Source organism: Anarrhichthys ocellatus, unplaced genomic scaffold (genome assembly GCF_004355925.1).
Source record: "Anarrhichthys ocellatus isolate YVR2014 unplaced genomic scaffold, GSC_Weel_1.0 scaffold11, whole genome shotgun sequence".
Lineage (NCBI taxonomy): Eukaryota > Metazoa > Chordata > Actinopteri > Perciformes > Anarhichadidae > Anarrhichthys > Anarrhichthys ocellatus.
Window position 1 is genome coordinate 4600979 of NW_022280041.1, and position 19506 is coordinate 4620484.

Here is a 19506-nt window from a genome sequence, read left to right on the forward strand (position 1 = left end):
GGGAGCGAGAGAGAAAAACAATGAGGAAGAGAGAGAGAGAGAGAGAGAGAGAGAGAGAGAAAGGAGGAAACTTTCCGGTCTGTATTTCCCATTCAAAGACGTTTTGACAGGGCAGAGCCCACTCTGTGGCGGGGAGTGGGGCCATTTTGAAGTCTCCTACCGGCAGCGTGAGGGAAGCGGGGAGACAGAATAGATATATCTCTGGGCTGCCTTTTTCTTTTTTCTCTCTTTCTACCACCACAATTCCTTTCCTGTTTTTGACAGCAAGCTCCGAATCGCCGAGCAGGTGTCTTCTTATTTTCCGCCGAACAGTGGCACGGTGCACACAAACACTCCAACGCTGTTCATAAACAGATAAACACACCGGCAGACCACACACACACACACATGCTCATAAACTTAGCAGTGAAGGAGTAACTATGCATTGGAAATGACTACCCTTCACACGTGATGTTTTCCACACGTGTGAAGGGTTGGCGGAGGGCGCGAGAGCAGGCGACAGTCTGCGCTGACACAAGATGAGTGTCACAAAAAAGAGCCGCTATTTTCACTTAAATGCATGCAAATGACAGGCAGCTATTGACACGGGGGGCAAGATTTAGTATGCTCTGCGATTTCTAGGGCACAAGAAAAAGAGGGGTAATTCATCCTTATTATTCCCTCAACAGATCCTAATAATGTAGCTAGTGTTGCATGCTCCGGCTGCGTTCTTTCTTTTTTTTGTTTTTGGAGGATGGGTAGAGGGGTGAGGAATTAGCGGGGTTATTGTGCCCAACTTCCCTTTTAAGTGTCAGATTTTGAAGGCTCTTTCTCTGCGACAAGAGCCCAGCTCATTGAGGATCATCTGGGCGGAGGAGGAGGAGTGCAGAGTGTTGACACTGGAATTATCACATTACGAGTTTTCCTCGGACCACATTCGCTCCCAAATCAATCCATTCATGGCAGACACAGTGACCCTCAATCCCGTTGGAAAAGTGTGCTCTGAATGGCTGCTTTGAGAGCTCCCCTTTTGAAGTCTGAGGGGCTTTTTGAGAAGCAGGGTGTCCCTTGTGTCACTGGTGTTTGTGATTAAGTTGTGAATAGCTCACTCTGTGTGTGTGTGTGAGGTGGGGGGGTGACTAATACCTACAATGTATATGCCCCTTGTACTGATGGGAGTGATATGGGGTCAGTACTTGTAAGTGCTCAGTGCTTGAAAAATGTCCTGTATACATGTTTTTTTCAAGGCAAATAGCTTTAAATTGTCATGAAATGACTAAATAGTGTTACAGTAGGCAATATTTAGCCCAGTTGTGACCAGACCAGAGTTCTGTATATACAGTACAAATTTGACCAACCCTCAGTTGTTGTTTATAAAGAATATATATGTATTTTACCACCAAACTACAGGGTTACATGTCAAAATGTCCTTTAGTAACAACTCCTACTTCTCCAAATGGTTAGCAAGTACTTGACACGCAAGCCCAACCACCATTGATGTGGATGTGGTTGGGTGAATGAACTAAAGAGCTTCAGACATGCAGTTGTTGAAACATTTCTAGCCAGAGATTTACCAGTGCGTGTGCTGATCAATATTGTAAGCCAACAAGCTGTTTCACTCATGGTGTCAAATCAAAGTCAATATGACTCATGAAACTCAATAATCCTTCTGGATTTTACTTTCACATTTCTTTTTGTTTTTTTAACTGAATGAGAACAAGACGCACTCAAAGCATGGCACCATCTATTTTACCCCCTGTGACTACCTGAATGATCTGGGCGGTATTGAAACTTTCTGAACCAATTCTTATGGTGCATTGTGATCTCTTCAACAGTTCTTGCAAAGCCCAGGGGGCAGAAGGCAGAACAAGGCGTCGGGAGTCCCAAAATAGCAAGCTCGCCAGAGGGAGTTGGAGAAGGGAAAAAAAGGCTTGCCGAGCTACACCACCACAACACTGGACGCCTCCTTCCCTGTGCTGTTGAGTCACTCTTTGTTGAAGTTCGTCTCTTGCCGTTCAAAGTGGAGGATGCCGTGACATATTACCGCTAGGGCAGCACTACAAAGAGTCGCCTGAGAGTGGCCTGGCTGGCCGGCTGCCCGCCCGCCATCGGCCGACTTTTTACACATTGTTGATGGATGGTTGTGTTGCTCCCCTGAGGGCGTGCAGTCACAGAGTACACAGCGACGGGGCTCCACACAGGCTCAACTAGGGACAGTGACTGACACATCCACACAGCATACAAGGGAAAACCTACACATATGCTTCGGAAGTGTGAATCGATGCTTGCACCCACACTTGCAAAGATGCATACGGATACACGCACAAAGGCAGGTGGGAAGATAAGAACACACACATACACAGATGCTATACGTTAAGGGGCTGGGCTCATTCCTAGAACATCAGGAGGTGTTGGCAGAATGTTGATAACAACAGGTACTGTTTCTGTACTAACATAGCTCTGATAAGGGGGGACTGTAGTTCACCGAAGACACATCGTCCAAAGCTTTTTCTCCACTTATTTCTGCCTCTGCTCCATGTTCATAGATACATACTGCAGACAGGAATAGCTAAATTATCTTAATTTTGCAAGTAGCTACAGGAGTGAAGTGTTAATTACAGTCCAATAAGAACAACACGTGTTGAAGAACTCAATAAAACCCCTAGTTTGGTGTTCGTGGAGACTAATAGCACCTGCTATGTTGTGAAAATACACAAACGTGACTATATCTTGGCTTTTTTTTAAATGTAGCCTTGCTCATGCGACAGAGTGCAATGTCATAATTAATTGAGTACATTCGCCCCCAAGTCCCAAACACTTGGTGGCTCAGCACCAGCCAAAAAAAAACAACCAATAATGTGATCCGTCGAGCACTTCAAAGCGACAGAGTCAATTTACTGTGTTATTAACAGTCCAAGCAGCCTCTACCAATATGGAGAACAGTGTGCTGACTTTCTTTTGTAAATGTTTTTTTTTACAGATTGCAGAAAGGAGTAATCCAGCTATAGATGTCAATTAATGCACGTAAACAAAGTTGGAAATTGAAAGCTCATGAAGGAGTTTTATGCATCCTGGATCCAGAGTGCAATTGTTATCATACAGCAATTTTCCCAGCTTTTGTGATGGGCTGAAAACCAAAACTAGATGGAGGATGGTACAAAAATCAACCCTTTTCAGATTCACAAGATTCTCACAGACCTGGAATTACAGTGATACTTTTCTCACATTTCTCTAAACTAGCTTTCACACTTTCAAAGATGTAAACACAGTGGACACTGAAACTTTGCAGTCCAACTCCATTGGAAAAGATACCCATGGGAATCAAAATCATCTCATGTCATACCAATAAGCAAGTATACGTTTATCGTAAAATATCTGCTTGCCTGCAGTTTTATCTATGATATCTTGTTTGTTTCTGTACAATATGCAAATGTACAAAAGTTTCTATTTTCATTTCAAAGACACATTCAATGTTGGTCGTGCCATCTGAAATCTCTTCAGAAAATAGACATGAAAAAAAAAAAAAAAATGCGAACATCGTTGTAACCCCGCCAAAGCTGAATGCCAATTAGCAGGATTTTTCTGTCACAAAAGAGGACTTTCACGCAGTTTTGGAATGTGAGTGTTCAAAGCAACACAAGACGTAAAAGAGCTCAATAGTGGCCAAATCACATGCATTCAAATTGCAACAGCAACATTGAGCTATAAAGCAAGGAATCTCTGTACGTCTGTCTATTCTTTGCATATCTCAAGAACTGTTAATGCGGGGGACCAAAGGGAGTGCTTTTGTCGACTATGGTGCGATTTATACGCTTCACGTGTTCAGTATGGGATTTTTGGGGGGCCAGTCAAATGCTGTCTTGCTTTACTTTTCACCCTTAGTAACATAATTCAATATCTTTTCATCGCTTAATCATAATAATTATGTAGCTGTTTGGGGGCCTTATTGTTGCCTAACAGTAAAATGTGCCCCCCCCCATGGTGTTTTTTCCCGTGACCCAGAGTGCATTTCACCGGTGTTTCTGACTGTGATTATCTGCGATTTGAGTGTGTGACACAACTATGTCATTGCAGGTGTATTGCTGAGGACCCAAGGAAGCGCAGTGTTTGTGTGAAAACGTCTTTGTATGAGCTGCGTTTGAGAAAGCTTCAAGTAGCAACACCACAGGCCGAGTATTCTGAACACGGGGGGGGCAGTCAGTCAAAAAAGAAAAAAAAACCTTGTTCTCCTCTAGCCTACTCCATAGTTCTCTCAAAGGTATGCCTCCGGTTAAGTTAAACTAATATTTCCCTCACCTGAAGCCAATCCCTAATCACCATCCCCTCTATCAATCCATTTAGCTGCACCTGCAGTGGGCCGCTTCCAGCACCTGATGCCAACATCCAACCAGCAGCTCGTCCACCAACGGCAGCATCAAGATTTCACGCAGTCACGATGATGGAGGCCCAGACAGAGGTGGTTGAGTGCTCATGCCAGAGTTCATCCCTATAATTATCAGCAGTGTTTAACCATATTCAGAAATATATAATATGTTTACAGCAATATGACCAACCTTTGTGTTATGTGTGAAGCAGTTTACTGTGACTATTTCAACTAAGTTCTTGCACACAACAGTGTCTTATTGACAGGCGGGTTTAGCCAACTAAACTGCTTGCTTAGGCTTAGGAAATGATCATGGTTTGCGTTAAAATAAGTATGTTAGTTGTGTAACAAAAGTACAGTTATAAGTCAATGGTGACTTTTGGTTTAACACAGGTCACAGCAGTCTTCGAGGTGAAAGTCCAGAGTATGTTTGAGCCATCCATCACCCATGACCACCTGCCGCAATGGGTTTTGTTGCTCTTCATGCCACGTCACCTGACTTCCTCCTTTGTTCCTTTCATAATTACAAAGGTGGGAGAGGTCGGAGTCGTCCTTCTGAAACCTACTAGGTGTAGCAGGAACCCTCTAAACCGTATCTATGAGGCTGATGAACCACTGACAACACTCATATAATTGGTGTTAACATCTGGAGTGGGTTTAGTGACATATTTTCGCCGTCGGTTGCACACTATAACCTGCACTCACAATGTGTTTTAGAAAGATTAAAGTTATTTGGTAAATATACCTTTTTTTTTGTTGACAAGACAACTCCACTGGGTACCTTACATTGTAGTCTGTTTTAGCTTTTTATTTCTTTTTCACCCCCGCCCCTCAGACAGCCAGAGTCCACCATTGGATTAAGGAGTTGTCAGTGTTTTCATCTTAGAACTTTATTCCTTTCAACAGTGTGTGTTTAGTTCATGAAAGTAAATTGTTACATTTTGGTCCTCTAAAAATGTCTTATTCAGCATTCGGATGTACTTAGCTCCACCCTCTCATGGCACTTCTGGTTCCAAAAAAACAACAACATGGTGACAGCCAAAAACCAAGATGGCTACGGCCTAAATGCAGAACTGGAGATGCCAAAAATGGTAGTCCACAAACAAATGGGTGACCTCACGTTTTCCTTTTGGGAGAATCATTTTGTATATCAGTTTGTACTGCAGCATTAGTCACTTGGACATTTTACTGTTGGAGAATGTGTGACCAATGGAGAAAAGTGTTGTTTGCATTCACAGCATGACTGGAAAGCAGAAAACTTTAACAAAATAAAGATTGGCAGACATTTCTGCAATTTTTCATTTTCTCTTCCCAAATTTCCTTAGCACTCTCCATGGGGCATGAGTAGAATAAGCAAAAACAAAGAGAACATATTTTAAAATGGGTATTCTGAAGCTTTAGCCATTTTGCCATCCGGATATTCCCTAACTTTTACTTTGTGTGTTTAAAATGCAACGATTCGGTTCGAAAATTACTTGTTGGGGCAGAAAAATGTGAATAATGTATCATCTCTTGTCAGGACTTATTTTAATTGTGTGCTAGCAGTCATTGCGTGGGAGTATGAGTCAATTTTTTTTAAACATCTTGTTCTCGCCATTGAGGTCTTTGTAACGGCATGGAATGCTTTCCATAGCATCATTTTAGACCACTCATCCACTCGAAAGCAAGATCGATGCTACACACAAAGCAACGATAATATGTGTTTCAGTGATGATTTTGTAGCTTTGTGAACAATGTTTCAGAATCGCCTACAAGCTCTATTCCACATTGACTTATTCCAAAGGCCTTGGGACACGGAGTTGTTCATGTTATTTCTTGTGAGCTTTGCTTGATGCGGTAGATTCATACTGGCTGTTGCTCGTGAGGCTGTGGAGAAAGAACCATGGACTGTGTGAGAGTCTTTGGATGTTTTGATTTTGTTTTTGCCTCAAGGGTTGATTAAAATTGTCGGTTGACTATTAATGTGGCTGTGTTTCAAACATTTTTTTGACATATACATGGAAATTATCAAATTTAACCAAACCACTGCAGTATAATATGGTATGCTCGCAAACTGTTATGATGTACTGTTTCAACTTGCAGTTTTAATGCCATGTGCACATGGTTCTGTAGTACTTACAACACATTTGTTACAGTTTTAGGGTGAAACATCAGCTCGTTATGTCTGACACAGGGTTACCATACTGTATTTTAGTTTGATTACATAACCCTACAATAATCTCTACCTCAGCCTGAGGCTTCAACCCTATTCCTCATGAATCATAATGTTGGATAAATTATATTGCATTTTCTGAAAAAAAAACATACTTGTAGTCATGATTCTGAGGGAAGTCATAGCCAATGATTCCCTATGATGAAATTCTATTTTAATTAGTGATAATTAAAACTGCCTCACTGCATTCACATAAAGCCTCTGCATATCATCCCAAATAAAGAACATATATCCCTTATAATAAAGCATTATCGCTACTGTTATTTAGTTCTACCAAGTGTCTTTTGAGATAGACTAAAGGATGAAAATGCACGTCCATAATAAATGTACAACATGATTGGAATCATCTTCTTTCTGCTGTACTTCCACTACAGAAATTTCGAAAGGGTTTGATTTTAATTCGACGATAGAGGGCGCTAGTAAGCAAGGATAAACGCCACTGTTGGAATTCAGACAGCCCGTCTGAGAAAGATGCAGCTGCTGAGACGGGCTGCCTCTTTTCCTCTCTCCCCCGTTCTCACGCTCCCTCTATCCCTCTTTGCCCCTCAGTCCTTCACTCACTCATTCACTGTATATTCAGACGCATGCAGCGCCGCACTGACCCTGTATAAAAACGGGAGAGCATCCCCAATTCCAATTTGGAGTAGAGTATCCTCACGCGCGCGCACCAAAGCACAAGTTTCTTCTTTTTTTTTCTTTTTTGCTCTTAACACAGCAGTGAAAATGCGCCATAGTTAAAGTAAATCCACGCAATCACCGAACATGTGCTCATTTAACCACCTTACACAGAGTGTCCTTTTAAGCATGATGATCAGAGTGACCGCCGGCATCACGTGAATGTTTGCCCAACACTGTGCCCATTACAAGTACTCGGATTGCAGCTGCGGTAGGACACACACGGCGCACACTAATTTTACGCGGGGACTTGGGTTTGCGTAGTGGCCGTTCGTCTGGAGGGCCACGCGGGAGGGATGTCGGTCTTTCTTCCTCTTCACGCAAATTAACTCACAGCCACTGTATGAGGCTCCTCGATGCTGAGTGGACCGAACAGCACGCAGGCGAAAAAGACACCGAGCCCGCCGCGCCGGAGAGCGCAGCCACTTGCGACCACACGCATCCATATTATAGTAACCACAGGGAAACCACAGCACTGCGCACACAGCCAGCCAGCCCCTGTCCCGTCCCGCCAGTGTCGTCCGCTGCTGGACAGATATTTTGGAACACATCAAATTAAAAACATAACTTGTGTTGTCAACCTCGGAGTGCGTAAAAGTTATGGTTTGAATTTGCGGGGAGGTTGTCTTTTTTCTTGGCAAGGAGTCTCTTGCGGCAAAAGCCAACATCCCCGCATCACACTGCATAGACTACAACATGAAATAACGCGTTGCTTGTTGTAATGTAAAATACATTAAATTGTATTTTGTATGTCGGATAACTCGCCGTGTTGCCCATACATATGAAGCATTGGAACTGTGCTCACAAAAAAAAGGTCCGAACCACGTCTCGGGAAAGCACCGATAAAAAAAAGACCATTATTAAGGCGTCTCACTCCCCCCCTGTCCCCTTTTTCGTCAAATATTGTCTGCTGGTGTCTGGACCGGGCGATCGAGACCAAGTCCGACCCTGTTTACGGGCGCGCTGCTGGGGGAGAACACACCGGAGGGGGTGGAGAGTCAGAGAGAGAGAGAGAGAGACGGAGAGAGAGAGAGAGACTGCAATATCATTTGTGAATCCCTCTCACAGTGCTGCAGATAGGGGCTGCCAACACATGCGGCGCGTCTGCAGGTGAGGGAACAGGCTGAATGTGCTGGACAACAATTCGACCAACGTTTCCTTAAAACTGCGTCGGATGTACATTTTTGATTGTCCTCGAGTGATATGTGTTCCTCTTAAAACATCCGTGGCATTTTGGGGTTGCAAAGGGAGAGAGAACTGTACCGCCCGCTCGCCGCAAGTGACTTGGAGGAAGAGAGCGGAGTAGGCAACCGGACAGGTAATTTGCTTCATATTCAGGCTCCGCGCGCAGACAAACCTCGCTGTCTGCTGAGTTGGAAAACTGCGCGGGCCTTTAAATGATCCTCTGACATATGTGGACATATCATCGGACAGAGGAATATTGCAGCCTCACCCCCCCAAAAAAAGAGGAGATTCGAAGCACAGACTGTGAGTAAAACGGCGGCATATGGAATGAATTCACTTTCTGGTGACATGATTCTCGGACTATAACATTTTGGCTGATTACGCGCATTTGTGGAGGCGCACGTAGGCCTATAGGCTCTACGGTGAGTTTTAGATATTATTGCGTTTTTCTTTTCTTTTTTACTCAAACAAGGAAAGAGAAACTAACACCCGGAGCTGGAGAAGGAAAAGCAGAGAACAGACGAGCAGCCCGTGCACTTGCTGCTTTGCACTGCAGCAGGAGCGATGTGAAGTCGTCCGGAGGATGAAGACTCACGCATCCCGCTGCAGAGAGCTTTGCTCTGTATGAAAACGAAATTGTACCTTCCATATTCGGACTCTCCGGCAGTGATTCAATTATTTTTTGGACATTTTTCTTTTTCAAATCTAACTGGACATTTTTTTTCAGACGAGAACAATGAGGACTACTGGTGCAGTGGACTATTTGTACTATTGCCTGCTCATCCTGCAGCTTGTGCATCAGCCCGCTGCCAAGCAAGTGCTCCGGTACCGTTTGGCTGAGGAGGGACCCCCCGATGTAAGAGTAGGGAACGTAGCCGGCGACCTGGGCATCGTTGCCGGGTCCGGCGAGGTGACATTCACGCTGGAATCAGGCTCAGATTTTTTCAAAATAGACAACATTACAGGTGAGCTCACCACCAATGAGAGACGCATAGACCGTGAAAAATTACAGCAGTGCCAAATGATATTTGATGAAAATGAGTGCTTTATAGATTTTGAAGTGTCAGTGATTGGACCAGCCCAAAGTTGGGTCGACCTCTTTGAGGGAAAAGTCATCATATTAGATATAAACGATAACACCCCGTCTTTCCCATCTCCTGTCCTGACACTGTCTGTGGAGGAAAACAGACCGATTGGAACCCTTTATTTGCTGCCCACAGCCACAGACAGAGATTTCGGCAGAAATGGAATAGAGAGATACGAGCTTATCCAGGACAATGGAGAGAACACAAGGCGCTTGAGCTCTTCTGGGGATTCATTCTCGGGGAAGAGGAGATTTGATGAAGGCGCAAGCAGGAGCAGCGTCTTTGAACTGCAAGTTGCTGACACTACTGATGGAGAGAAGCAGCCTCAACTCATCATTAAAGGGGCCCTTGATAGAGAACAGAGAGACTCCTATGAGCTCACACTGCGTGTTAGAGACGGAGGAGATCCCCCTCGCTCCTCTCAAGCCATTCTAAGGGTGATGATCACCGACGTGAATGACAACAACCCTCGGTTTGAGAAGAGTGTGTATGAAGCTGACCTACCAGAGAACAGCTCCCCTGGTGCACCCATACTGCAGCTTAAAGCGGCTGATGCAGACGTGGGGGTTAATGGTCAAATAGAGTACGTGTTTGGGGCAGCCACAGAGTCAGTGAGGAGGCTGCTGAGGCTGGATGAGAGCACAGGGTGGCTGAGTGTGTTGCACCGCATTGACCGTGAAGAAGTGAGCCAACTGAGGTTCACGGTAATGGCCCGTGACAGAGGCCAGCCCCCAAAAATGGACAAGGCCACTGTGGTGTTGAACATCAAGGATGAGAATGACAACGTTCCTTCTATAGAGATACGTAAAATTGGACGCATTTTCTTAAAAGACGGCATAGCCAACGTGGCTGAGGACGTGGTGGTGGACACACCCATTGCCTTAGTTCAGGTGTCAGACCGTGACCAGGGGGAAAACGGCATTGTGACATGCACAGTGGTAGGGGATGTTCCCTTCCAGCTCAAACCAGCCAGTGAGATGGAAGGTGAGCAGAATAAAAAGAAATATTTCCTCCACACGTCCGCAACGCTGGACTATGAGGCCACACAGGAATACCATGTGGTCATAGTGGCTGTGGACTCTGGAAGCCCAAGTCTGGCAAGTAATAACTCTGTTATCGTCAAAGTGGGCGACACTAACGACAACCCTCCTATCTTCAGCCAGAATGTAGTAGAGGTGTCGTTTCCAGAAAACAATGCCCCTGGCGAGAGGGTGACAACAGTGGCAGCCATCGACGCAGATAGTGGGAAGAATGCTGAAATAGCTTATTCCCTAGACTCATCAGTAAATGGGATTTTCTCTATCGATGCAGACAGCGGAGACATACGAGTAAACACCATTCTGGATAGAGAGCAAACAGAGCGCTACGAATTCAAAGTGATAGCCAAAGATAAAGGCATAAATACTCTACAGGGCTCTGCAACCGTGGTCGTCCTTGTGGCAGACAAGAATGACAACGAACCAAAGTTCATGCAGGACGTGTTCACCTTCTACGTCAAAGAGAACCTTGAACCAAATAGCCCAGTTGGGATGGTCACAGTTATTGACGCAGATAAAGGCCAAAATGCAGAGATGAGTCTTTTCATTGAGGAAGAGGAGGAAGTCTTTTCTATTGAGAATGACACCGGGACTATTTTCTCCACCCTGTCCTTTGACAGAGAGCAGAAAACTACATACACATTCCGTGTCAAGGCTGTGGACGGTGGTGATCCTCCGAGATCTGCCACCGCCACAGTTTCACTCTTAATCATGGATGAAAATGACAACGCGCCAACTGTCACTTTCCCAATAAACAGCTCCTACACCCTTCTACCTCCCTCCAGTAACATCAGAACAGTAGTCAGAACTGTCATAGCCACTGATACCGACACCGGCATCCACGCGGACTTGAACTACAGCATCATCGGGGGAAACCCCTTCAAGCTGTTTGAGATTGATGGGGGCACTGGGGTCATTTCGCTGGTTGCGAAGTTGGAGCTGAAGCACTACGGCCTCCACAGACTGGTGGTCCAGGTGAACGACAGGGGCCAGCCTTCACAGAGCACCACCACACTAGTCCATGTGTATGTGAACGAGACACTTTCCAATTCCACAGTTGTGGACGCCCAGGTGGCTAAGAGCCTGAGCACGTCTCTCAACACCAACATTGCTGGTGACCCCAACTATGATCTGAGCAAACAGCGGCTAAGCATTGTAATTGGAGTAGTTTCGGGCATCATGACGGTCATCCTCATAATTCTAGTTGTCGTCATGGCCCGTTACTGCCGCCCCAAGAATAAGAATGGCTACGAGGCCGGTAAAAAGGATCACGAAGACTTCTTCACACCACAGCAGCACGATAAGTCCAAGAAGCCTAAGAAAGACAAGAAGAAACAGAAGTCTAAACAGCCCCTCTATAGCAGTATCGTCACCGTAGAGGCCTCCAAACCCAACGGGCAACGCTACGATGGCGTCAACGAGAAGCTGTCGGACAGTCCTGGCATGGGTCGCTACCGCTCGGTCAACGGAGGGCCGGGGAGCCCAGATCTGGCCCGGCACTACAAGTCCAGTTCACCACTCCCTACCGTCCAGCTTCACCCGCAGTCGCCGACAGCTGGAAAAAAGCACCAGGCAGTTCAGGACCTGCCCCCTGCCAACACCTTTGTTGGCACCGGAGATAACATTTCCCTTGGATCTGACCACTGCTCTGAATACAGCAGTCAAACTATCAACAAGTACAACAAACAGGTAAGAAGACACATCTCCATGTTCTTTCCCCCCCCCCTCTTCACCACTCTTAAATGTCTTCTGTTTCTTCCTCTTAGTGTTCTCTCTACCATAATGCTTTCTGACAGGGCTAGTCTCAGTAGTCGTGTTGCCTTTATGGTGGTAATGTGTGTCAAGTTAGCGGTATTGATCTGTTTTGGTTTGGAGTGCCATTCACATGTAATATTGAAAGGGAAGAAAATCTTTAAGCTTATACGAAGGGGGTATTGTTACCACTCGACCAAACTCCTCCAACTTTTCCCCTTTTATCCCGGCATGTGTTGAGGCTGCCTTTTCTGTCTGCGGTGTCACATCTACTAAACTTAGCAACTATGTGTTGTAGTGTTGTAGACAGCTCACATAAGGGTTTGGTTTGCAGTTATTTTATCCCAGAGGGGGAGCGTGCCAGGGGCTGGCTATACTTCCCCCTTAGGCATGTCATGCCCTGCCCTGCCCCTCTGTCTGTGACAAGGCCGCCTTGTCTTCTTGTGAAAGAGAGCGAAACAAAAGAGGGAAAGGGGAGAAAGGTAGATGAGGGGTGAATGCAGCACAAACATGGCTTTGTGAGCTTTGTGAGTCAGTTTTACACTCTCGGCTTGAGTATGAACATCTGGCCAGGAAGTCTTATTAACATTCTTCTGCACTTCAGGGTCTGCATCAATTCATTGAACCTAGCAGTGAAATTGGACATTTTTATATCACCTCCCCTATTGTGCCTCGGCTTCTTTCGCTCCTTTTATCCGTTTCCTCATATATAAATGTCTGCCATCTTCTACATGCTTTTCTTCCACTCTCCTCCACCCTCCAGCTCGTCTTACCGCCCTTCTTGTCTTTGCTTTTTCTTCCTCCCAGTAATTATTTTTTTCCACTTGCAGTGCTGGAAAAATAAAGGTGTAGGTGGCATGATGTTATATTCAAATGTGGGCTTTTTTTCAGTTCAGTCTTTATATTTTTGTGTCAGCCTTTCCGCTGTGATGTGCAACAACAGCAAGAAACAAAGTTAATACATAATGAAGTCAGTTGATTTGCACTATTGTTTTATGTGTTTTCTATGGCAGTTTAATGAATTATTGATCTTTTTACATGGTGTCAGCACGGCTCTTTATAAATCTGGAGTGCTGTTTTCTTTCTGGATTGTTCCTTTTTCCCTTCCATTTTCTGTTTTTGATCTCCTCTTTCTCTTTCTCCAGCTATAGCTTTGTTCATGCTTTTTTATATATTCTATGCCCACTGTCGCCGCTCAAACTCTCCTTTGGCTCTGTGTAGTACATCCTTGCATGCCTTTCAACCACCCGTGCAGCCTCTATTCCCTCAGTATTCCTTTTGCTCTGTTTTTTTTTTTTTTTTTCAGCCTCTGCCACATCATACCCTTTACAATTGTGCTCTCTGCCTTTCCTTTTTTTCTTGCAGTGCTTTCTTTTTAAATCTCCACTCTCATCTCTCTATACCACTCTTCCCTCCCTCTTTCTATTACTCCTCTCAAATCATTTCACTTCCCTTTTTTACTTCTCTACCTTCTCCTCCCCTGCTCTGTCTTTAACAGCTTCTAATATGGTGTATTCACTGAGCTGCTTCCCAGAGTGTGAGGAGTGATGTTGCTTTCGGATGTCTCCTGCATAATTAAAAGGGCACTCTATTTGCTGCTGCGGCAGCAGCATGTATTGTGTGTCACTATGCTCCACTTATATAATTATTTATTTACTCTACATTAATGCTGCGGTAACTTTTTATGGACTGCGTTTGTTAGTAGAGAGTGTCATGGGAAAAACACAAAGAGAATTTTTCTGTGACTCTTTAGTTTGGATATTTAAACTGTAAAATTGAAGAAAGTGTTTACTGGTGTACTGGGCAATATCAGCCAGGTTTATTTGGTGGTGTATAGCTTGTTAGGTATTTAATATACAATAGCTAGCAGGTATTCAAATAGCCTTTTATATCCCATGGGCTCAGTAAATACTCACTGTTGATGATACATTCTGTTGAGGTGAATAGGGTGTAATTTAGTGGCTGCACAAGAGAGCTAATTGAAGAGAAGGTGTGTGTTCATGTGCAACAATTATGGCGTTAAACAGCCACTCCTGTATTAGATTAAATAGCGAAGCGGTCACACTCTCGCCTAGAAATATTCTGTATTCACATAAGTGCCACTACAGCTTAAAGACATAATAAAACACTTAGCGACACTTGTGTTCCTCAGTTAATTGATGGCGTCAACGAAAACCAGTGATGTTATATTGTTGTTGTATTTAGTAATTTTCTTAGGAAATGATATGCTTTGCTTTCTTGAGATTTAGTCATTATAGTTAACATTTTACCTTTTATCACATTTAGCTATTTAGCTACAAACCAGGTTGAGCCTGTTGAAGCTGTGTATGGTTAAGATTAATGCTAAGTGTTATAAGGGATATTTTTCATTGTGTGTGTGCGCGCACAGACACTCCCTCGCCCACAAACCCTTCTCTTTTACCACTCCCTCTCTTTTTCTCCATCTGTGGGAAGAGATAGAGACAGGCACAAGAAAGACGGCCCTGTTAGCAGTGTAGAGAATGGCCCCTACTGTTTCACAAGGGACTCAGGGGTCGGGCGGAGAGAACGAGAGAGCGACGGCAGAGGGAGAGAATAGAGCTGACCATTGACTGTAAGGTATCGGGTTCCGTCTTTCTCTCTCCTCGCCAACCTAATCTTACGATAACTGCAAAGGCAACTTGCAGGTAACCAAGCAACTGAGGGAGTTAATCGGTGAGGCGAGCCCTTTTTTTTTTTTTTAGCCCATCAGACATTTAAACACTCATTAAGCTGATCTAGCGGTGAGGGAGAAGCCAGCGTGTCACCTAGCATCTGCTGAGGCTTGATCAGGAGGTGCAACTGACTTGACATTTCATCTCTTTCTTTAACTCCATTGATTGGGACTTATTCATAGTTCTTTCTGCATTGCACTTGTTGGTCTGTCTGCTTATTACATACCCACGTCCAGTCCTTACATCTGCAGGCTGATGAGTAGTGCATGCACTTAACTGAGCACTTAACTGTATTACTTTTGGCAGTAGCCTCTGTTGGTACCCAGTGCCAGAAAATAACGCTGTCCAACTGTAATGTGGTGAGGAATGAAATCACTTCGCCATCGAATTAGCACAAGCCATCAACATTTGTTTTATCATTGCACTTCAAAGCGCCACTCGTTGCCGAGGTGGATCACTTTTAATCAGTGGTGAGCCACAGCAGCTTGTATTCTGTGCTCTTGCCACGTAGCCCCCCCCCCCACACAGGGCAGCAGGCAAAGCCTTGTTCCATACTCTTATACCAGGTTATCCTGCCTCAGGGCTGATGCATTAAGCATAACTGGACATTGTCCACCCAGCGCACGCTACCCGTGCCCTGGCCAGCTGTTCCTCCCCTGCGCTATTGTAGCTGCAACCTCTCCAGCGCGGGCCGAATACCGTCCGATTTGCATAGGGCAAATCCTTGCCCCGCCAAACAATATCACCATGCAAATAGGGGTCACCTGGATGGTGTTTGCAGCCAAAACATAGGAAGTGAATGCCCTTCAGGCTGCAGGCAGATCAGGAAACCAATATGGAAATGCAGCACTTTGCCTCTGGCCTCATTTGTTTCAACCAAGCAAAAATGTAGCTGCATAAAACACCTACGAAAAGCCACAAATGACCTTTATTGAAACTCACAAAGCCCCAATGCTGCAGCATTTCAGGTGTTTTCAGTTTAATAGGAACACCTGTACATGACGACATTGCCCGAACCACTTTATCTGTTCAGTGACTCATTGAGCTCAGTAAGGTAATAGCTTGTTAAGAGGATCCACAAAATATCAACAATGTTTGGCTATCCCCAACCCCTCCATGGCCGCTAATACAGGTCAACTCTGGAATAAGCAGACAAAGTAGTCACTTTTCTCAATCATCAGCAATTCTGACTTTCTGGGACATAACGAAAACTGGTGTTAAAGCAACTTCACTGAATGTCAGAAATAGGTGCCAAAGGTGAAAAAAAAAAACACAAACACAATCTGGAAATCTTGCATTTCGTAAGAAATGAAATAATGTGCAATGAGCTGGTTGGTTATTATTAGCGTATGCCCTTTTTGTGTGGTGCTGGGTACCGCCGACTGTGGCTAATTTGATCAAAATTGTTTTGGATCTATTACGGCTAATTCAATCTACGGCTGCGCAGGCTTTTGTTGTTTGTGTTATGACAGGAAAATGGAAGGAGTAAGAGTGCACAGTAATACTCGTGAAATTGCAGCGGGCAGCATTTTCTGGTATAATTTGGTTTGGTGATTTGAATACATTCGCTCTAAGGCAATTACTAATCTCAGGATTAGACGTACCTGATACGCCAGCAGAAATGGTGGGGACTGAGAGAAGGAAGTCGGAGAGCGATTGGTACAGCTGGATGCTGCTATATTACCCTGCATAATATGTTAATACTGAGGTTTTCACTCCCTGATAGGGGAAGCCATGAAAAGTGTTGCTTCATTTCCATTTCTTTGTCTCCCCCCTCTCTTCTCACCGTACAATAGATGAGCAACGGAGCTCAGTTTTCTTCGCATTGGAAATAAATACTCATGATTGAAGGAGCCCCAACTCATTGGCGAACATTTGTCACGATAAGATGCCAGAATACAGAGAATTGGGGGGAGTGAGGGGAGAAACGGACAAGAAATTTAAGCCGCATGCCACCTTGATTGCTCTCCACGCCGCTGATTGTAAGTGGCAGTGTCGGGGATGCCACCTTCTTCTCGTCGCTTCTTTCAATTTGATGTCATCGAAAATGGAATTTCATTTCAGACGCGGCAGCGATCGCATTAGATAGGGCTCGCCTGGATAAAGCCGATTCATTTTTGCAGATTTGCCTTTCCTGTGGCACTATCAATCATCGCATACTCATCATATCGCAGACTTGTTTTTCACGGCAATTTTTTAGGAGTTTGTACAGTAAATTGACTTCTACAAGGCTCCCAAGGTCTATGATATGCTAGCCTTGTTGTTTTCTCTAGCTGTCCTCTCGTATCGACTGCAGAAGCTAGAACCGACTAAATGAGAACATCGCTGAACTCCGCTGCTGTACAGCCCTGGGGAATAGTTCTGTCGGCGAGCGGGATCACAACACGGATCAGACGTAAGGCTTGTTGTTTGTGAGACTAATAGGCAAAACAATAGTGCTTTGTTTACTGCGACACTGCACCTCATCAAAATTGCAAAACTGTCTGGCAGAGTAAGTTCCGTAATGATGTGATTTTTTGTTGTTGTTTTGCAGAAGAAGGTCACTGGCCATTTGTTCTCTTGATGTTGATTCAAACAGGTGGAAGAGGAGTCTTCTTTTTTTTTTTTTTTTGTCAGATTCTCTGACAAGCAAAGTTTCTGTTTTCCTTCTTCGTGTGCTCGCCCTCCTTCTCTCCTTCCGTCCATCGGTCACCGCGGATGAAAGATGGCAGTGAATCAGATGGATCACTCCCTGTCAGTGTTGCTCGCGTGGGTCCAAGGTGTCAAGGGAACAGCCGGCAGAGTCCCTGGCCCCACCCGTCAGGGCGCCGGCGATTTTAATTCCCCATCCAGCATCCAGCCATGTTGTGGCCACGCGGCCTTCGTGAAAAATGAGAACGAGAGCCGTGAAAGCCAGACACGCGGCGTCCATGATTTACTCCCTAAGGGCCACCTTTTGCTCCGGCAGCCAACTGTAAAGCTCCTTAACACGGAGTGAACTTGTTTGTTCAGTGGAGCTGGCAGGTGAAGAAAGAGACACTTTAACTGACATGTTGCCTAATAGAATATTAGTACAATTAAATGGTGGGACATTCACCATTTAGGTTCACATTGATTTTTTTTCCAGGCTCTGACAGACATGCACCTGCTCTGCCTCACATAGGACTTTGCCCTTCCTTTTTTTGTTGAGAAAGTGCTGAAATATTAACATGCGCTGAGATCTCCTGACTGCGTAAGACACATTAGGAATTGTCCGGTTTGAATAATGCATCCGAAAGCTTTTTTTCTTGTACAAAAGGCGATAGCGTTTTATTAACAGGCTGCAGTCATACATATTTGCTAAGCAGCGGCGTATAATGGGTACGACTTGACTTGGGAAGGGGAGGGATAGGACAGCTTGACTGCTTCTATTAGCCCTGCTTTGGTGCGGCTCCCGCCGTGCGGCCCCCCAAATGAGATTATGTGTGTATGAAACGGGAGGTAGAGCACTCACCGACCATCCATCAAAGCCTGGGGGGGACCTGTGCGAAAGTTTGTGCACGTGTACTCAGCGGGTGCACTCACTGCGCGGACGTGTGTGTGTGTACATGTGTGAGGGTGTGAGGAAGCGTGTGGGTGTACAGTATGAATGTGTGTACGTGTGTCTTTGTGTATCCTGTGGGGGCTGGCGAGGAGAGCAAAAGGCCTCCACAGTTCAGCCTCTCAATCATCCCGCACGGCAGGCACACGCGCGGCGACATGCCTGAGAGGGTTTCAATATCCTGTATGTGTTTGTGCGCATGTGTGTGCGCCTGTGCTGCAGTGTTTACCCAAGGAATGCAGTTCATTATATTTGTATGTGTGCCTGGTTATTACATATACTCTCTACACACATGCGTAAAGAGGCAGATGGAGCCTGAAGGCTGGAGCAATACTTTATCTTCATCTGTTAAAAACCCCCACAACAAGCTCGAGTGGATGATGTCACTCTCGAGCAACGCACCCGGAATCCTTTGCCTTCCCCAACTGAGCTAGTTATTGGACACTGGCTATGACCGCTAATGTGTATTTAAACCGCATGTACCGCATGTATATTCATGAGCAGGTGAAGCCCCTGTATCGACGAGGCCTTACCTGGCAGAGAGCAGGCTGGTAGCCAGGCCCGATAACTCTTGTCAGAGGCTGGGAGAGTCTGCCTGCCTTGCTGGAGAATGACGGTCACAGGGCAGCTGGAGTTACGAGCGGCCTCGCCAGGCACCTGCTATCAAATTAAATGAAATATGAAGTCCAGCCAGCTTCTTTTTCTTTGAATGCTAATTTGTCAATTTTGTTAGTGTGTACTTTCTTCCGCTTGCCCCTTTTCCCATGCAGCAATGTAGGATTGGAATGCGAATAAGGTACAGCCTCGTCTGGGATCACCGTGAGGCAGATGAGGGCAACATTGATATATTGAATTTTCATGAAACATATATTATTTTTATCTTGTCTTACATCTGCTTCACGCGCGATTTGATGAAGATTTAATGTCGTATAAAAAGAGAGGACAGAGAATCCTCTAGATATCCTC

At 45.0% G+C, this 19506-nt stretch overlaps 1 protein-coding gene across 7 annotated transcripts in view; it reads left to right on the plus strand.

Moving 5' to 3' along the window:
* The first annotated feature begins 8155 nt into the window (after window positions 1-8155).
* Window positions 8156-19506, plus strand: part of pcdh7b (protocadherin 7b) — a 98859-nt gene continuing 87508 nt past the window's right edge. For 3 of the 7 annotated variants that reach the window (XR_004212893.1, XM_031851065.1, XM_031851066.1), the window contains exon 1: window positions 8163-12225. Coding sequence is in view for 6 of the 7 variants with exons in the window: in XM_031851065.1 (XP_031706925.1) it covers window positions 9151-12225 (3075 nt within the window). In the remaining variant the exon portion in view is untranslated. Of the gene's footprint in view, window positions 12226-19506 lie in introns of all 7 variants that reach the window. The other 4 variants (XM_031851061.1, XM_031851062.1, XM_031851064.1 and 1 more) reach the window with 3 other exon arrangements.